Below are 17,675 nucleotides of genomic sequence, written 5' to 3' on the forward strand. Positions count from 1 at the left end.
GCTTAATTCTATGGATGATGCAGAAAGGGCAACAGGTGCGATTATTACTGTTTGATGTCACCCCTGGTGCCACTTCACCTACTTCAGTGAGAAGTTCCAGGAGGCTTTCATCAATGCACTTTTTAATGGAAGTAAACTGTTTGGTCCACAAATGAGAGGGAAGTTCAGAGAAAGAAAACAGGGTGGTAAAATCTAGATGACTATTGGTACTTGCTTTCTGACACCACAATGTAAGTTTGTAAGAGAATCAGAACAGTTTTTCTGTAAATGGAGGCAACCGTAGAAATAGTGGTACTGGCAGTCTGTGAAAAATGCTGTGGCTCATTCCAGAATGCGCACCCATTTAGAGACCTGGATTCTTGACAAAGCCAGGGCTATGATGGTTCCTTCTGTGTTTGTGGCACAAAATGAACAGCCCTGAGTACTTGCCCAACAGTTCCCCCTCCTGTTCCCCTTTGGAAGCAGATTATTCCACACTGATGGCCTTCATGCAGGACATGTGGATAAGATGCTACTTTCAGTGAGTAGAAAGCTCTGTAACTTGCTTCACTTTTTTATTTCTCTCTGTCACAGATGTAGGTATCAAACTTAGCAAATCAGTCCACCCAAGAAATCCCAGCAGAAAAGATGGCATCTGGTTATTCAAGATTTTTGGTAACCCCAAAAAAACAAAGGATCCCAACCTAAAACTAGACTTTACTTCCTAAATGAATTTGTTCCCAAAACATTTAGTGTGGTATTAATGCATACAGTTCCTACTTATGTTGCTGAGGGAGATTACATGTACTCACCTGATCTCCAGGATGAGTACCTTCATGTGAAAATTGCTGTAGGTTCTTGTGCTACTTGATAGGGGCCAGCTACTTTCAATTTGAAGTCCTTCTATTTAAGACCGCCTCTGCCTTCATGGTGGTCATCAAATGTATAGATGTGGTGACAGCACACCAGAGGCTGACTAGCTCCTATTCTTCCCGACTCTGGACAGGTGAGATAATAGACAAGGAATCCAGTCACTGGGCATTATGCTGATAGTGGCAGATGGAGCCCTACCATTCCTTAGTTATCACAGGATAATCTTCATCGTGTTTCACTGTTGCAATCATTACAATTGGGTTATCCTGCTGGCAGGCTACCCGCAGTCGACCTGAATTCCAAAGTCTGGTCCGGCGTCGGTTGCTGTCACCTCTTCCCTGACATCAGTGCGCCAGGGGTATAAAAGATGCAGCCGATGCCATTTTCTTCAGTCTTACTTGCTGTGTGGTGCCCGAAGCAAAAGCAGTTCGCAAGTGCCGGTCGGCCGACTCCTGAAGTTTTCAAATTCGAATTTCACATCCGAAGTCTTCATTAAAGCTAAGTACCCCATTGGGGAAACTTTTTTCTTGCTCCAGACCGATGTCAGAAAAAGTTAATAACTGTATTTCTTCTGGGAAGCAAATACCTCATAAGGATTTTCATTCTTACTGTATTCCTTGCCTAGGCCCTGACCATAACGTTGCTAGTTGTCAGCTTTGTGCCAGATTTAACCAACGCACTATTAAGCGTTGGTACGATTTTGCATTTCATTACTTTGGCAGAAGATTTAATTATATAATACCGTCAGATCAGCCGACTACCAGAGTTTACAAAAAACAAAAAGAAAAAGAAAAGGACAGGCATCCGAGATCCAAAACCGATGACGAGGCTTCTTCTAGGCCTGTTGCCGGTTCGCTGGTTCTCAGTGAGATGCTTTCGCAGCCCCTGACATCCACTACCTCAGAGCCACAGGCTGCTTCCGACTCCCATGTGGAGCCGACTGGGCCTCTGGAAACTCAAGGTATTGGACACTCAGAAATCATTTCTTCAGATGGGCCCGGAGCTGCTGAGCAGGCATCGGCTTCTGAGGGTGTTTTCAGGCCTACACAGTTATATGTAAAACCTACTTCAGCTATAAAGGCAAAGACTAAAGCAGCTCTAAAGAAAAAGAAACTAGTGCAGCATTCACCTGGACAGGCCTTCATGCCTAAAAAACAGATGCTTAAAATGGCCGAAGACCTTATTACTTTGATCAGGGGTTCCCATCCCCCTCCTGAAAAGAGGCCTAGGCAAGAGTTAGAATATGAATCTTCAGACCAGGTTTCCATTTCCTCTGATTCCTCGTCTGAACAAGATTACTCTATTCCTCCCTATGAGGATTCTGATGCTGAATAATCTATTCCTTCAGCCTCTCCTCCTGAGGATTATTCTTTTGGGGAAACACTGCATACTATGAGGGAGCATTTTCAATGGGAGAGCCAAGACTACTCAGAATCCAAGAAAAGGCTCAGAGATTTCCTTTTATTGCCCCAGCACAGGCCCCTGGCTATTCCACTTGTTTTAGACATTGAAAGTCCAGTTTTTCTCCAGACTCTTTACCACCAGCTCCAGTTAAGCCAGACAGATACTACAGGGTTCCTGATTCACATAAATTTCTCTGGGAACCCTGCAGCAGACCCTGAAACCATCTCTCAGGGTCCCAAAGGGGTCAAGGCTTCTATTGCAAAAAACCCTATCCCCTCTGATAGGGATTCTAGAGCCCTAGACAGATGGGGCAAAAAGATTTATACCTCTGCTACCTTGGCTGTAAGAGCCTTAAATTGCCAATTCCATACGCTTAAGTATCAACAATATTTTATGTCTTTGCTTAAACAGAAAATGCCACTAAATGCAGAATGTGCAGACAATAAAGAAATGCAGGATTTATTGCATGCAGCTGAACAAGTTGGAAAGCATACTTTGCAATGTGGTTTTGATTCTCTTGAGGCCTCCTGCAGGGCCGCTGTTACAGGTTCTGTCATTAGGAGACATGCTTGGTTAAAAGAACAGAATTTGCCGGATCATGTTAAAGCAAAACTCTTAGATACTCCTTTACAGCATGATACTTTGTTTGGTGCTAAAGCAGAAGAGGTGTTGAAGAAAATGGAGGACAAAGTTAAATCTATGTAAACAGTCAAGGATTTCTTGCAGGTACAGACTCCCAGATTTAGCAGGAACTGGCCTACAAAAAATTGGTCCTTTCCAGTGTCAGACCACAAAGGGGCAGATACAGATGCCCCAGAGGCAGATCACAGCCCCAAGGCTCATACAGGCCTAAACAATGGGGTGCTTCTACCTCCAAAAGTGGAGAGGAAAAATCACAGCCATACAGAAAACAGTCTCAATGACTTCCCACTTCCAGCACCAAGCACTTATCTTTTGGCAGCCCCTTTGGGAGGAAAACTAGCACTTTTTTCACAAAATTGGCACATGATCACCCAGGACAAATGGGCTCTAAATATAGTTACACAAGGTTACAGGTTCCACTTTCACACCCTACCAAGGCAAAACGGTATGCCAGATCTGCCACACAATCAATGGGCAGAGGCACAAAAACAAGTTTCATCCCTCATGGACATGACAACAAGTACCAAAACAAGACCAGGGTCAAGGATTCTATTCAAGACTGTTCTTGGTACCCAGAAAAGACAAAGCCTGGATACCTATACTGGACCTATCTATTCTAAACACATATCTGGATATTCCAAAATTCAAGATGTTGACTCTACAGCAGCTTCTGCCCATGTTGGGCAAGAAGGCTTGGCTTGTGACTTTAGATCTAAAAGAGGCATACCTGCATGTCCCAATCAGACAAACGTGCAGAAGATACCTCAGATTCAAAGCTGGCTCAATGCACTACCAATTCTCTGCACTGCCCTTTGGCTTATCTACTGTGCCCAGGGTCTTCACAAAGTGCCTGGCACCAGTAATTGCATTTTGCAGACAAAGAGGAATACAAATATATCCTTACTTGGACGACTGCCTTATTCAAGTGGAGAACAAGGACATTCTACTACAGCATCTGGCGTTTGTAAAAAGATTACTGACAAGTCTAGGGTACACAGTAAACGAAAATAAATCAAAAATCTTACCCTCTCAAGAGATAATATTCCAGGGTGCAAGCTTAAATACAACTGCCCAGATGGCTTATCTCATACCAAACAAACACAGACAACTGACTACTTATTTCAAAATGTTGGCAACAAAGACCCAGTTATCTGCAAGAAAAATTCTGCAGGCCTTGGGTTTCATGGCATCCTACATTCTGCTAATTCCATATGCAAGACTGCATATGAGGAAACTTCAATGGTATCTAAAAAGTGTTTGGACTCAACATTGCCACAGCCTGGAAACAGTAATTACCCTCATTCCCTGCCTGCAACAGGAGTTTCAATGGTGGGCAATAGCCTGTCACCGCAACACGGGACAGCCATTCACCTTACCCACAGCCAGGCAGACTTTGACAACAGATGCATCAGATTACGCCTGGGGGCCCATATGGCAGGAAAATGTATTCAGGGCACATGGTCCGCAAGTCAAAGGCATCTACATATCAATCAAAAAGAGATGCTAGCTGTTCAGAATGCCCTAACAGCCTTCAAGGATCAACTTCACCCAGGACCACTACTAATAAGGACGGACAATACTACAGTCATGTGGTACATAAACAAGCAGGGAGGCACACATTCCTATCCCCTCTGCAGGCTAGCCATAAACTTGTGGCACACAGCATTGACTTGCCAAGTACATCTGCAAGCACAATTCCTGCCAGGAAGGAAAAATTCTCTGGCAGGCGAACTAAGCAGAAACCTCAAGGATCCCCATGAGTGGAAATTGGATCCACAAGTCTTCAGCATGATAACAAGGACCTGGGGATGTCCGGACATAGACCTATTTGCCTCCCCTCACAACTACCAACTACAAAGATTCTGCATAAGGACTTATCACAAGCAAGCTTGGAAAGTAGATGGACTCTCTTTCTGTTGTAAAAATTTAATGGTATATGCCTTTCCTCCTCTGCCTCTCCTCCCCAAAGTACTCCTCAAGGTCAGACAAGAGAAACCAAAAATGATACTGATTGCCCCAGACTGGCCCGCCAGCACTGGTACCCAATCCTAAAGAGCTTGTCTCACTGCCCAGCCTGGACATTACCTCAAATGTCTCACTATTGACCCAACAAGACAGTCAGATACTGCACAGCCAACTCAAAACCTTAAACCTGGCGGCATGGCAGATAATATAGCCTCTCAAGACACACCTCTCTCTAAAGCAGTGATGGATGTTATTTTGGAGGCCAGGAGGCCTAGCACCAGAAAATCTTATGCAGACAAGTGGAAGAGATTCTGTGCTTGGAACCAAGCACAAGGTATTGACACGATTGTTCCACATATTCCTCAGATTTTACAATACTTAACTGAGATGCTGGATAAAGGCCTTTCTTTTTCATCAATTAAAATTCATGCTTCTGCCATTTCAGCTCATTACTATACAGAACCATCTATTTTTTCACACCTCTTACTAAGGCAGTACCTCAGAGGGGCCAGAAACATAAGACCTCCAAGGAGAGTGCCAATACCTGCATGGGGCCTCAACTATGTCTTGGAAAAACTCACACTGCCTCCTTTTGAGCCATCCTCTGCAGCTGACATAAAATTCTTATCCTGGAAAACAGCTCTGCTCCTAGCAATAACCTCCGCTAGAAGAGTCTCAGAGTTACAGGCACTCATGACTGTGGAACCGTTTATCATTTTCCATCCAGACAGGGTTTCGCTGAGGACAAACCCTATATTTATGCCTAAGATAGTGTCCAGTGTGGCCCTTAACCAAACAGTTCATTTGCCTACTTTTTATCCAAACCCACAGAATAAGGGGGAGAGAATTCTGCATTCCTTTGACATGCACAGACAGCTATGCTTCTACTTGGACAGAACTAAAGCTTTCAGAAAGACTGATCAACTCCTAGTGGCATATGCTGCAGCATCACAAGGAAAGCCTGTCTCTAAACAGACTATTTCAAAGTGGATAGGCCATTGCACTCATTTCTGCTATTCACAGCATGGCAAATTAGTGCCTAAGGGCATTAGGCCACACTCAACCAGAGCAGCAGCCACTTCAGCAGCCTTTCTCAGAGGAGTACCAACCAAAGATATCTTAGAGGCTGCAACCTGGAGTTCAGTGCATACTTTTACAAAGCACTATCACCTACCTCTCTACTCTAAAGCCAGGGCAGGCTTTGCCACTGCAGTTCTGCAAGGCCTTATAGCCTCTCCTAATCCTATTTAGCTCCAGCCTACCAACCTTAGCTTTGGGATTCAACCCAATTGTAATGACTGCAACAGTGAAACACTATGAACATAGTATGGTTGTGTACCTACCATAAATGTAGATGTTCGAGCGTATTCACTGTTGCAGTCTAGGTTACCCTCCCTCCTTGCCCCCTTTTTCTTTGCTGGAATTTATCTATACTTCTCTATCCTATACAACCTATGTGGTGTATTTGCTTGTAGATGAAGGAAAAACTTGTTTTATGTGCATGCATGCTTATTGGCATAAATTAGCTTACCAATTTTGGGGCACCTGACATCTGGGGCAAGAAAAACTGAAGAAAATGGCATCGGCTGCATCTGTTATACCCCTGGCGCACTGATGTCAGGGAAGAGGCAACAGCAACCGACGCCGGACCTAGACTTTGGAACTCAGGCCGACTGCGGGTAGCCTGCCAGCAGGATAACCCAACTGTAATGACTGCAACAACGAATACACTCAAACATCTACATTTATGGTAGGTACACAACTGTACTTTACCTGACCATCTGTTTTGGACAGTGCAGTGGTGCAGCGGTAGCATTGTTGCCTCACAGCATGAGGTTCTCCAGTTTGATTCTCAGCTGGGGTGCCTTCTGTGCGGAGTCTGCATGTCCTCTCTGCGTTCATGTGGGTTTCCTCTGGGTGCTCCGGTTTCCTCCCATGTTTCAAAGACATTTGTCTGGGGTGTTTCTCCCCAGGCCTCCACTGAAAACTGGCCTTGTTCCAAGTCAGACTTTCCCATTAAACAAGTTCATAGGTTCATACTACACTATCTGCCCTAGGGCATTTATAAGCCTAGCCAGAGTGTGTTTGGCTTTCGCCACCCATTTTAAATTAATTTTGCTATGCCCTTTTTCGAGGTTAGTATACTGTGCCTCTGTCTAACAGTGACACAGAAGTGATACCCAGGGTAAACCTACTATCTCCTATCCACTCATCAAGATTCCTCTTGAAGAGAGTCAATGAGGGACTTGGCTTAACCTGGACTGGGATTTTATTCCAGAGTGAAGGGAGCCTCTGGGTTATGAATCTGTCCCTCCAGCATGTCCAATTTATTTCAGTGCTGAGGTTCAAGTTTCTTGAGCGCGTAGCTCGATGGGATTTGGATTTTCTGAGGTGCAGCATGTCCCATTAATTCCGGGTTGGACATGGCTTCATACGTCAGGCACAGATCGCCTCCGAGCAGGCGGTATGCCACTGAGTAGAGCTGGAGTTTCTTTAACCGGGCAGCATATGGCATCTGTTTGAGCCCTTTGATCCTCTTGGTGAGGTACTTTTGGGGTCTTTCCAGTTGCTGCAGGTGTCTGGTAAGGTACATCCCAAAAGGGGCATTGTACTCAATTATGGGCCTGATGAGGGATGAGTAAAGAGGCACGATGACCTCCCCTGATCTAGATGTGAATCCCTTCATGATTAGGTGGGCTATATATAATGTTTTTCTAACCACTTTGGCCACGTGGTTGTCAAATGAGAGACTGTTATCAACTTGGGTCCCCAGGTCCCTAATTACTTCTTCCGTACTTAATGGATTACCACCTATGTGGTAATTTGTGGGCACCTTGTTTTTGCCAAAGGGGATGACTATACACTTCTTGGCATTTAGCTTGAGGCCATGGCTGTGGCACCAGTTGTCTGTTTCTATGAGGCCCTTTTGGAGGATGCTTGTGTCGGCTGGAGAGTCGATTATAGCACCCAGTTTGCAGTCATCTGCGAACTTGGTCAGCCACAGTCCTTCCCTGTTGGCCTGTACCTCCGAGAAATATATACCAAACAGGAGAGGTCCCAGGACTGAGCCTTGTGGGATGCCACTTGTAACTGGTTTGGAGTCTGACATGGCTCCAGCAATTCTAACCATGTGGGTTCTGTCCTTGAGCCAGTTTGCAACCCATCTAGTGACATAGGGGTTTATATTTAAGCTGGTGAGCTTATCTATAATGCCCGAGTGGGGTATTGTATTGAAGGCTTTTGCGAGGTCCAGGTAGGCTGTCTGGACCACCTTTCCCTTGTCAATGGCCTTGGTAACTGTTTCAAAGAAATTGACCAGGTTTAAGAGGCAGGATGTGCCCTTAACAAAGCCGAACTGGGTAGGATCCAGTGTCAGTAGGTCCCCAATATCTTTTCTTATGAGGTCCATGATGATCCTTTCCATAACTTTGCAGACCAAGCTAGTCAGGCTTATGGGGCGATAGTTTCCGGGATCCTTTGAGGCACCACCTTTGTGGAGAGGGACCACTGTTGCTGTACGCCACTCTTTGGGTACATATCCTGTGGTAAGGCTGAGATTGAACAGTAGTTTTATGTTTGGGTTTAGCTCTTCTTGGAGTTCATGTAGGATGCAGCCCGGGACACCGTCTGGTCCCATTGATGCTGTGTTTTTTGCTTTGGAGAGGGCGGCTCTTACCTGAGCATCTGAGATGTCAGGGGGGCAGCACTCTGCTGGGATAGATATTTGCCCTTTTGGTGGGGAGGGGGGGGAGTTTGCACTGAACCTGTCAGCTAGGATGTTGGCAATGTCTGTGGGTTTGGTGTATTTTTTGTCTTTTTAGACTAATTCTGAGCATATCTGGGAATTCCTACCCAGGTTCCTAACATAACTAAAGAAAGCCTTGTCATTATCCTTAGTGTCCTGTGCAATTTTTCTCTCGAAGCTGGCCTTAGACGATTTTATGAGTGCCCGTAGTTTTTTGCTAACACTGATCAGAGATGCCTTCCCTTTTTGGGATTTTGCTCTATCATGTAGTAGCTTCCTCCTTCTATTGTATAGTTTGTTTATGGCTGGGGTCCACCACACAGGACGTCTGCCTTTGGAGGATTGGGTCTTGGTTTTATTTGGGACTGCATGATCCATGCATTCCTGAAGGTGTTCATAGAATGCGTTTATAAAGGATTCTGCGGTCTGGGCCATATTTTCCACAGGTTCGGGGACTTTGAAGGATTCCACCTTGGTTTTGAGGAGTGTGAAATTTGCTTTAGAGAAGTTTTTCACTGTGGTTTTCTGGCCAGAGGGTGGGGTCAGAATGTGAATAGCCAGTGAGATTAGTTTATGGTCTGATCTTACCAGTGAGGGATACACTTCTGGTCTGGAGCATAGAGTCTCCATGTTGGTGATGATCAGGTCCAGTATGTTTTCCCATCTTGTGGGAGTGGTAACAAGTTGTTCCATAGTGTTTGAGCTTATAAATTCTAGGAACCTTTGAGCTAGGGTGTTGGAGCTAGAGTAATGCTCCCAGTCTGTTTGGGTAGTTGAAGTCGCCCAATATAATGGTGTTTGGAGAGACCTTCATATTTTCCAGTGTTCTCAGGAAGGCCGAGTGGGCTTCCTGGGTTTGGGAGGGTGGTCTGTAGCAGGCTATAAACTGGAAGGCAGTTTTACCCACTGTTAGTTGCACATGGATAGTCTCTGATGCTTCGTGCTGTGCCACCAACCTGGAGGTATGGGTATCTTTGACAAATATTGATACTCCCCCTCCTTTTCTGGTTCGGTCCAAGTTTTGGGGCCGAAAGGCATGGTATGAGGTATAACCTGGCAGTGCTGGGGTGCTCTCAGGAGCCTTGAACCAGGTTTCTGTTACTGCACAGATATCGATGTTCTCCATGCTAAGGAGAGTTTCGAGTGCATGCATCTTGAGGTTTAGACTTCTGACGTTGAGTAGCATTACTCTTAGTTTCTTATCCCTTGTGATACCTATGGAGGTGGGTTTGTCTTTTGAGCCTTGCCTAAAAAAGGCACTATGGGGGTAGCAAGAGCCTTTGCCAATATCCAAAAGCCCAGGGGTGACAGGTGCAAGCCGTCCCTAGCGAAGCATCATGGCTTGTCGAGCATGTCATCCCAGGCTGACAGGCATTGGATCCCCTTTGAATGACACCAATACTTAAGCCAATTGTTGAAATTGATCATCTTGTCTTCATATTGTGGCATCATTCTTGGTGAGGATAAGATGCTACTCAAGGTCAGGGTCATACCGGCCTGGGCCACATGCTGAGAGAGCTCCTCTGTCTCTTTTCATGTAGTCCAGGGAGGTACGTCTCAGGTCATTCACACCAGCATGGACAATGACGGAGTCATATTTGTACTTGCCTTGGAGTGACCTGAGTGCTTGTGTTATGTGGCGGATCCTAGCGCCCGACAGGCAGCTCACCGTGACCTTCTCCTTGTTCAGTCTGGTGAGCAGGACGTCAGTGTGCCTGACGATAGAGTCACTTATTACAGGTGTATCAGGTGTGTTTTTTAGCCTTAAGGGCTGTGACTGTTCAGCACACTGGCTTTGTGAGCTATGTGTTGCACGTGTTTTGTTTTGGGGTAGCGGTTGCTTGGGTGTCTGCTTTGGAGGTCTCTGCTGCTTAGGCAGATTTTTATTTAGAGCCTCTGAGTATGTTTTTGTGTGTTTGTGTTTGGTTTGCTGTCGTGGTAGGTCTATGTGAGACTGGAATTGTAGTGAGTGTGATTTCCTTCTCCTCCTGACAGGTTTCGCCAGTACTGAGTTGAGAGAGCTTAGCCTCCAGTTTGGCTATATGGTTAATTGTTAAATAAATAAATAAAGGTTAGCTTACACCAAGAAAGACTTTTCTCTTCTGTCACCAAAGTTTGCCCACTCAGTGTGACTGAAACCTATAAGCCTTGTGGTAGTAGCTATCTTTCAAGTACAGCATACCTTATCATGAGTATTATATACCCTTAACTCATTGGAACCAATACTCAGGTCTTTTGGACCAGGTCTGCATTTTCAAAGTATACATGTCACACCTTCATTGGTGGCTCTACATCCCACGTCTGACTCTTGGAAGTCCTATTGATCTCCCAGTTACCTCAGTGATGGTCATTACAGACACAACTGCCCTGGGAGACCCTGTTAGAGCAAAACAGTGCAAGGTTGAAAGGTTCATAGATGAATACTAGGCTTAACTGCCCTGGTCAGAATCCAACAGTGCACCTTGTCTATGAGGTGAAAACCTTAAGCATTATGCCAAATATCCCTGATGTTATTATTTGTAAAACGTGGTTAAAGAACAATGACTGGAAACCAGTTCTGTCAGGGTATAACTGTTTGTACTGTAGGAGACATTCTAACAAAAAATCTTGTGGATGTGTTATGATAACAATTAAAGATTGTTATAAGATTATTACATGTTCAGTGATAATACCAGTACTATAGATTGTATAACTGTAACAATAAAAGAACACTTTGGAACCTATGGGAAGGGGGTGTAATGGCTAAGGTGTTTGCCTTACAAACAGAAGGTGCAAGGCTCGAGTCTCACAAGGGATAATTTTTAGTCTTAAGTCAGTAATCAGGACATGCAAAGTACCTGTTTATTCCATAAACAGCACTGGGAGACTGCCTACTAAAATTTTCAGATGAGTCTCAAAGATTAGAGGAAAATGCGTTATTTATATATTTTTTCTTATCAATTTCATGCATGCAGAACTTTGATGTAACATAGCTTTTAACAAATAAATTTTTAAATATTTTATGGCCTCATGATTGCTGTTTAGAACTTCACATGAACACTTGACAATATGCCTTTTAAAACATAGACCACCTGTGCTTAAGATTCATAGGCTTGCAACTTTTTAACATTTGGTACCAGTACATACTGTCTCACAGACATCCTTGTAAAGACTCATCCCCAGCCTGAGAAGGCCAGCGCATCTTTTCTTTCGGCTTTTCCCAGTTAGAGGTCGTGGATTTTTACGGTGCCGAGTTGCCAGCCTGACGCTCAACCTTCAAAGAAGGTACACCCATTCACACACGCACCTACTTGCATGTCTTTAACGTCATTCAAGCACAGTGAGGACATGCAGACTCCACACAGAAGGCGCTTCAGCCGAGAATCGAATGGGAGAACCTCTTGCTGTGAGACGAAAACGCTAACTGCTGCACCACAGTGAGAAGGCCAGAGCGTTCTGTTGATTAATCTGGTTTCCATGGATACCTGATACTTTTAATCATAACATCTGTTAACTCCTTCAGCACTCATTTTGCCTTCAACTATCTGTCAGTACAGAGAGGATACAATTGTAAGGCACTTGACATATAAAGCTACTACTTATATGAAACTATATCTTGCATAATCATGCATCTATTTTTCATTTTGTTTTTAACATAAACATTTATTTGCCTAATTTGTATAGTTAATGTGCATTTTGTGAAGAATTGTTTGTTCTTCTTTCGTTTTTTCCCAGTTAGGGGTCGCCACAGTGGAACTCCGATCCGCTAATGATTGGCAGTAGATTTTTACAGTGCCGAGGGGCCAGCTCGATGCCCAACCTTCAACGAAGGCATGCCCATTCTACGCATGTCTTTTGAGCACCACTCGACCACGGGGAGGACATGCAGACTCCACATAGAAGGCGCTCCAGCCAAGAATCGAACGGGAGGACCTCTTGCTGTGAGGCGACAACGCTACCACTGCACCACTGCGGCTTGTTGCCATTTTGCGAAGAATAAACATGAGAATTAATGAACTTCCATAACAGTGGGCAGCACCTTTTATTCACTTTTTTATTACAGTTCACATTACTGGGAAGGATGATTGTCTTACAGACAGGGTTAACAGTTTCTTTTTTTAATGCTGCATAAGTGAGCCCTCATTCTTACAATAGCATGCAGGATCTTCTGTTGCTGGGGGATGTGACTTGGACAGATCTACTTGACCAACTCCCAAGTGCAGCAGCTGTTTTCTAGTACCCCACCAAGGGAATGGGCCAAGGATACTGTAGTCTAGAGGTAAGATCCCCATATTGGTTTGAGAGTGGGAAATGCCTTTCAGTCAGCTTCTTATTACAGTTCACATTCCTGGGAAGGACAGTTGTCTTACAGACAGGCTTTTCTTTTAATGCTGTATAAGTAGGCCAATCTAACAACAGCATGCAGGATTTTCTGTTGCTGGGAGTAAGCCTTGCTGTGGCATAGACAGAACTCCATAACCAACTCCCAAGTGTAGCAGTTATTCTCCAATACCCCACCAAGGAAGTGAGACAAGAGTACTATAGTCTATAGGTAAAATCTCCATGTCTCTTATTTGCTTTCGCTACATTTTCCCTCATTCTCAAATTAATTCAAAATGTGTCATGGTGCATGACCCAAGTTATTCTGATAGCCCTGTTGTGGCCTGGCATGTCTGTTCTCCCCCAACTACCATTGTGGCCTCCTCTTCTAGAGAAACTTTTGTATTGGATAGCTTCCAGAGCCCTCCCCAGTCACCTGTTTGGCAAGTCTCACCTGGACATTTGTTCCCTTTGTATAACCACATGGTATCTTCATGTCCTTTAATGGCCAAGGGTACTTCATATCCTCCCAGGGTGAGACAGGTAATTTCCTCTGCAAAAAGGCATATCCACCGGAGTATCCCCTGTTTTTAAATTACCATTTTCACATTTCTGACACCCCATTAAAGTTCACCTGGCTGCAATACTTAACTTTCATGAAAGAGTGCAGCAGAACTGTTCTTTAGCTTCTGACAATGTTTGTGCAAACCTTAAGGAACTCCTCAGCTTTTATCCACCCTTCAAAGATCGTATTCTCCCTTGAAATTCTAACTTTGCTAAAACTCACATTACCTCGCTTTAAATCAGCACCAAAGGCTGATCATCATGGGACACTATCTTGCTGTTACTTCAACCGTAAGGATTTCAGAGATTCAAACATCGTGTGCAGTGCATCCTTGCCTTTTGCACAAAGACAGTGTCCTTGCAAGCTAGTCCTTTAAGCCTCATAACTGGATGTGCACGTACAAAGACGGTAGGAGTCATGACTGTTTACTGACAAACTTGGTTAAAGATTAATTTATTTTTATGTTGTGAATCTGAGTGCTTTTTCAGCTGTTTGTTTATTCGTTGAACATTTATACACGGTGTGCTGAATTTTCCTGGAGTTATTTAACCGGCTGCTGCCTGTTTCCTATATTTGCTGCAATGCTTAACAAGTATGTGAACTTGTAACCTGGCAAGTAGTATCTTGGAAGTGCCACTATTTTTTCATGTGCTACAGCAGCAGCTTGCCACAGTTCACTACATCTTGGCTATGTTGTAAGCTCTGTGGCATTGAATTGGTTTCACTTTCAATTTCCAGAGATGCTGAACTTGTTTATTGCCAGCTTTTTTGGTATCTCTTAGAGTGCAGTCTTCATGTCCTGATCTGTGGATTCTTAGCTGGCGGTTGCTTGAGCACTTCCTCTTTCTTTTCCATGATATTGTTGCTGGTCCCTAAACTCCGTTGGCATGAATACTGTGAATTTTACCTGTAATAAAGGTAATGCTAAACTTTGTCTTTATATGGATTTGTCATCTTCAGGCATGTCTATGTAGTTTTTGGGACATTTGGCACTTTGGCTTTTAACTTGTGTTGTTGCTTGACACACTGTCAATTTACTTAAGCTTTGGTAGCTTGCATTTGAGCTGCCATCATTGTGGTTTTACTCTGCTGCAGATTTGTTCTGACTTTGTAAGCATTTCAATTTATTTTGCAGTTTTCAATAATTGATTCACTTTGATAGATATTTAAGTGGTTAAGAAATAGACACTGTAATACATCTGAAATTATTCCAAAAGTAGGCACCAAAACTAATTTGAATTAGTGTGCAAATTTGCTTATGTTTTCCAAAATATTCAGATGGAGGGAAATGTATTGTATTTAGATTTTCAAAGACGGTTGTTCTTCTATTTACAGGGAACATGGTTAATCAGAAAGACCTCTTGTTTCATATGCTCCTAGTAAGCGGGGGTTTAAAATTTCCAATAGTAATTGTCTCAGTGGTTGTAAGAAGTCTTTTGTATGGCCTTCTTCAGTAATGCTTCATGAGATGGTATTGGTGCAGCTGCAGTAGGGGTGTCTGTGCTTACAGTCACAAGGCACTTTAGCTGCTACATGATATTAAGGTCCAGGTCTACCTATGTTTATACTGTCTTCTGTGGAATCATTCCTTGATTCCACCTATGTGAATGAGATTAAGATTCTGTCTTGATGCTGAATTCACCACAGATACAAGTTATATACATACCGTAATTGGGGTTTTGGTTTTAGTTACTCTCTGTATTTACTATAACCGCAGTTTTAGTTATTGGTGATCTGTGCCCACCATCTTCAACATAACCATCTACTTTGTTTTCCTTACCTATGTGATGTGAGGCCTAGGGGAAAGATGGCTCCTCCATTATGTATGCATTTTGTTTTTACTGCTTCTGTTTACTTTCCATCTTTAGATCTGGAGACATGGAGCACTATAGGATGGGGATAGGAGTTTGGGTAAACTCCCAGCACAAACCTAACTTGGGCTTATGACTGAGTGCTGACAGCTGAAGAGGCTGGACATGGATCACCTAGCTCTGTCAGTACTATGAGTATGTGACTTTCATTCCAAGTAGCCTAACACTGAAGTATAGGTGTTACAGGTTCCCAACCACAATCACCAAAAAGACTGAAGTCCTACATATGAATGAAGGATTGCAAGAGCTTCCCCATATCATATCATGTCTGGGAAGACAGTCACTATTGCCTATCTCAGTCCCAGCCACCACACTGTAGAGGAATTAGTTATCACTGACATGGCCATAGCTGCGGGGGGGGGGTCCCTGAGATAACAAAGGGGTACACCTGATCATTCCCAAAGAAAAGGAACTAAGACACTTAATACACATTCAACAGCCTTTACACCAAACATCTAACAACAGCCATGGAGAAGATGTACTCACAAAAAGCTTTGGAAGTGATCCAGAAGTCAGACATCTGACCTACTGGCAAATCCCAAAATTTATTACATAGTGGTGATCTATTTAAACATTTACTTTTAAGTTGCACACAAAACTGTATTTTCTCCCTTTGTCTGTCTTGTCTTTTCATCTGGCACCTCAGTTTTCTTCTACCTACAGTATTACAAAATTTCTGATTTGTTGTTCTAGCCTGAGCCATGGTAGAAAAAAGTCCAAATAGACCAATTAACTTACAGAATGAACAGATAAAGACCAATACATTTCAGTGCATGGGGTGTTTACTGGAGACTGTTTAGAACTAGCTGCTTCAAACCACTATTTGTAAATTGCATTATTACTTTCTATAGACTGGGAAGAACTGTGTGAAGAATGGACTGAAGTAAACTGAGCCTAAGGGTGATTATTGGCAAGGCATGTATGACTTTTGGTCAAATACATACCTCTCAATCTCTTAGTGGAAGAAGTCTGGATAAAGACTAATAAAATGGGGGGACAAAGGCCCCAAAATAGGGACACATTTTAAATAGTGTTCTTATAAACTTAGAATGTTGCTAGAGTAACAGGATTTGTTTTAACATACATTTTCTGAAGGATCTGAAGTCTGAAACTCAAAAATATGTCATTATTTAGGGACTTAAATCCTCATATTATCCCACTGATTTGCCAGAAAACCACAAATTTTGAGGAACAGACCAAAAATATGAGCCAAAAATGTGGACGTTCTGTGAAAATCTGGACAGCTGAAAAGTATGATAGCCTTGTATTTCGTATGATTTTTAAAGGTGTCAGTTTTTGCAACTTTGAAAGCTGAAACCACGTGAACTTTAGTTATCTAGAAGAGACTTTGGTGTCATGGCTTTGGGATAGTTAATAAACTGTGGAAAATAAAAACTTTCCTGATTAACTAGATTCTAATTCTCTTTTTAAAGGGCCAGAAAGGAATATTGGCAGAATCTTAAACCTTCAACAGGTAGACCATATTCTGCTTCCTTGTCAGTACCAGATGCCTGGGGAGTGACCCGAGGAGATGCTGACCTGATGCAGCAGAAGGAAGCAACAACAGAGCAGCAGCTGAAGAACCTGTTCCAGAAACAGAAACAAAAGTCTGAAACAACTGCGTAAATTCCCTTTCATACACTTTGTAAACAAAACAGACTTGGATCTCCAGCATATGTTTTCTACTTTCCAAATTGCCTCTCATTTACAGATGAATAAAAACATTTGTCAAATTTGTTGTGACTAATGTGTGGACTCCCCTTATTTAAAATGAGCATTTTCTATCCCAGATGAGTTTGAGTTGCTAAATGTTTTTCTGCTCTTGGTTTATAGATCTTTTACCTGGCTGTGCCGTAAAGAGTTGAAGAGCAATAGTTGGTAGTACAGATGTACAGAAACTTAATATTATGCAAATTTAATAACTTACAGACATGTACAGAAACTTCATATGCTGTGCATTTAATAACTTGGGACAGAAGGTAGGTCAAATTTCTGGTGAGATGTCTGGAATGTGTGTTAGGTCACTCAATCATAAGGATGTTTTGCGTCTGAAAATCCTTCATAAGCTCCGACTCTTGTCTTCTTCCCAAAAGACGTTTGTTCATTCTTTCTGCAGAACAGCATTGAGCAGTCTTTCCCAAGAGTGGTGTGGGTGCTTGAACAAAGATGCCATCTTACAGTTACTACACCCCCCAACCAATCATTCACATGTACCATGCTAAAAGCTGCCTTCACGTGCTTGAACTGCTGAATATGCTAAACAATAGCATAGCTGAACCCCAGGTGCAAAAAATATTTGGAAAATAGATTAGCCTTTCATTAAAGTCTATTA

At 43.1% G+C, this 17,675-nt stretch overlaps 1 protein-coding gene across 1 annotated transcript in view; it reads left to right on the forward strand.

Annotated features, from left to right (window-relative positions):
- LOC122795518 (betaine--homocysteine S-methyltransferase 1) overlaps nt 1-17,086 on the forward strand; it is a 133,672-nt gene extending 116,586 nt beyond the window's left edge. The window contains exon 8 of the mRNA XM_044063709.1: nt 16,777-17,086. Within this exon, the coding sequence (XP_043919644.1) occupies nt 16,777-16,969 (193 nt within the window). The 3' untranslated portion in view covers nt 16,970-17,086. The remainder of the gene's footprint in view (nt 1-16,776) is intronic.
- The last annotated feature ends 589 nt before the right edge of the window (nt 17,087-17,675 follow it).

This window comes from Protopterus annectens, chromosome 2.part2, assembly GCF_019279795.1.
Source record: "Protopterus annectens isolate FY-2018-M chromosome 2.part2, PAN1.0, whole genome shotgun sequence".
NCBI lineage: Eukaryota > Metazoa > Chordata > Ceratodontiformes > Protopteridae > Protopterus > Protopterus annectens.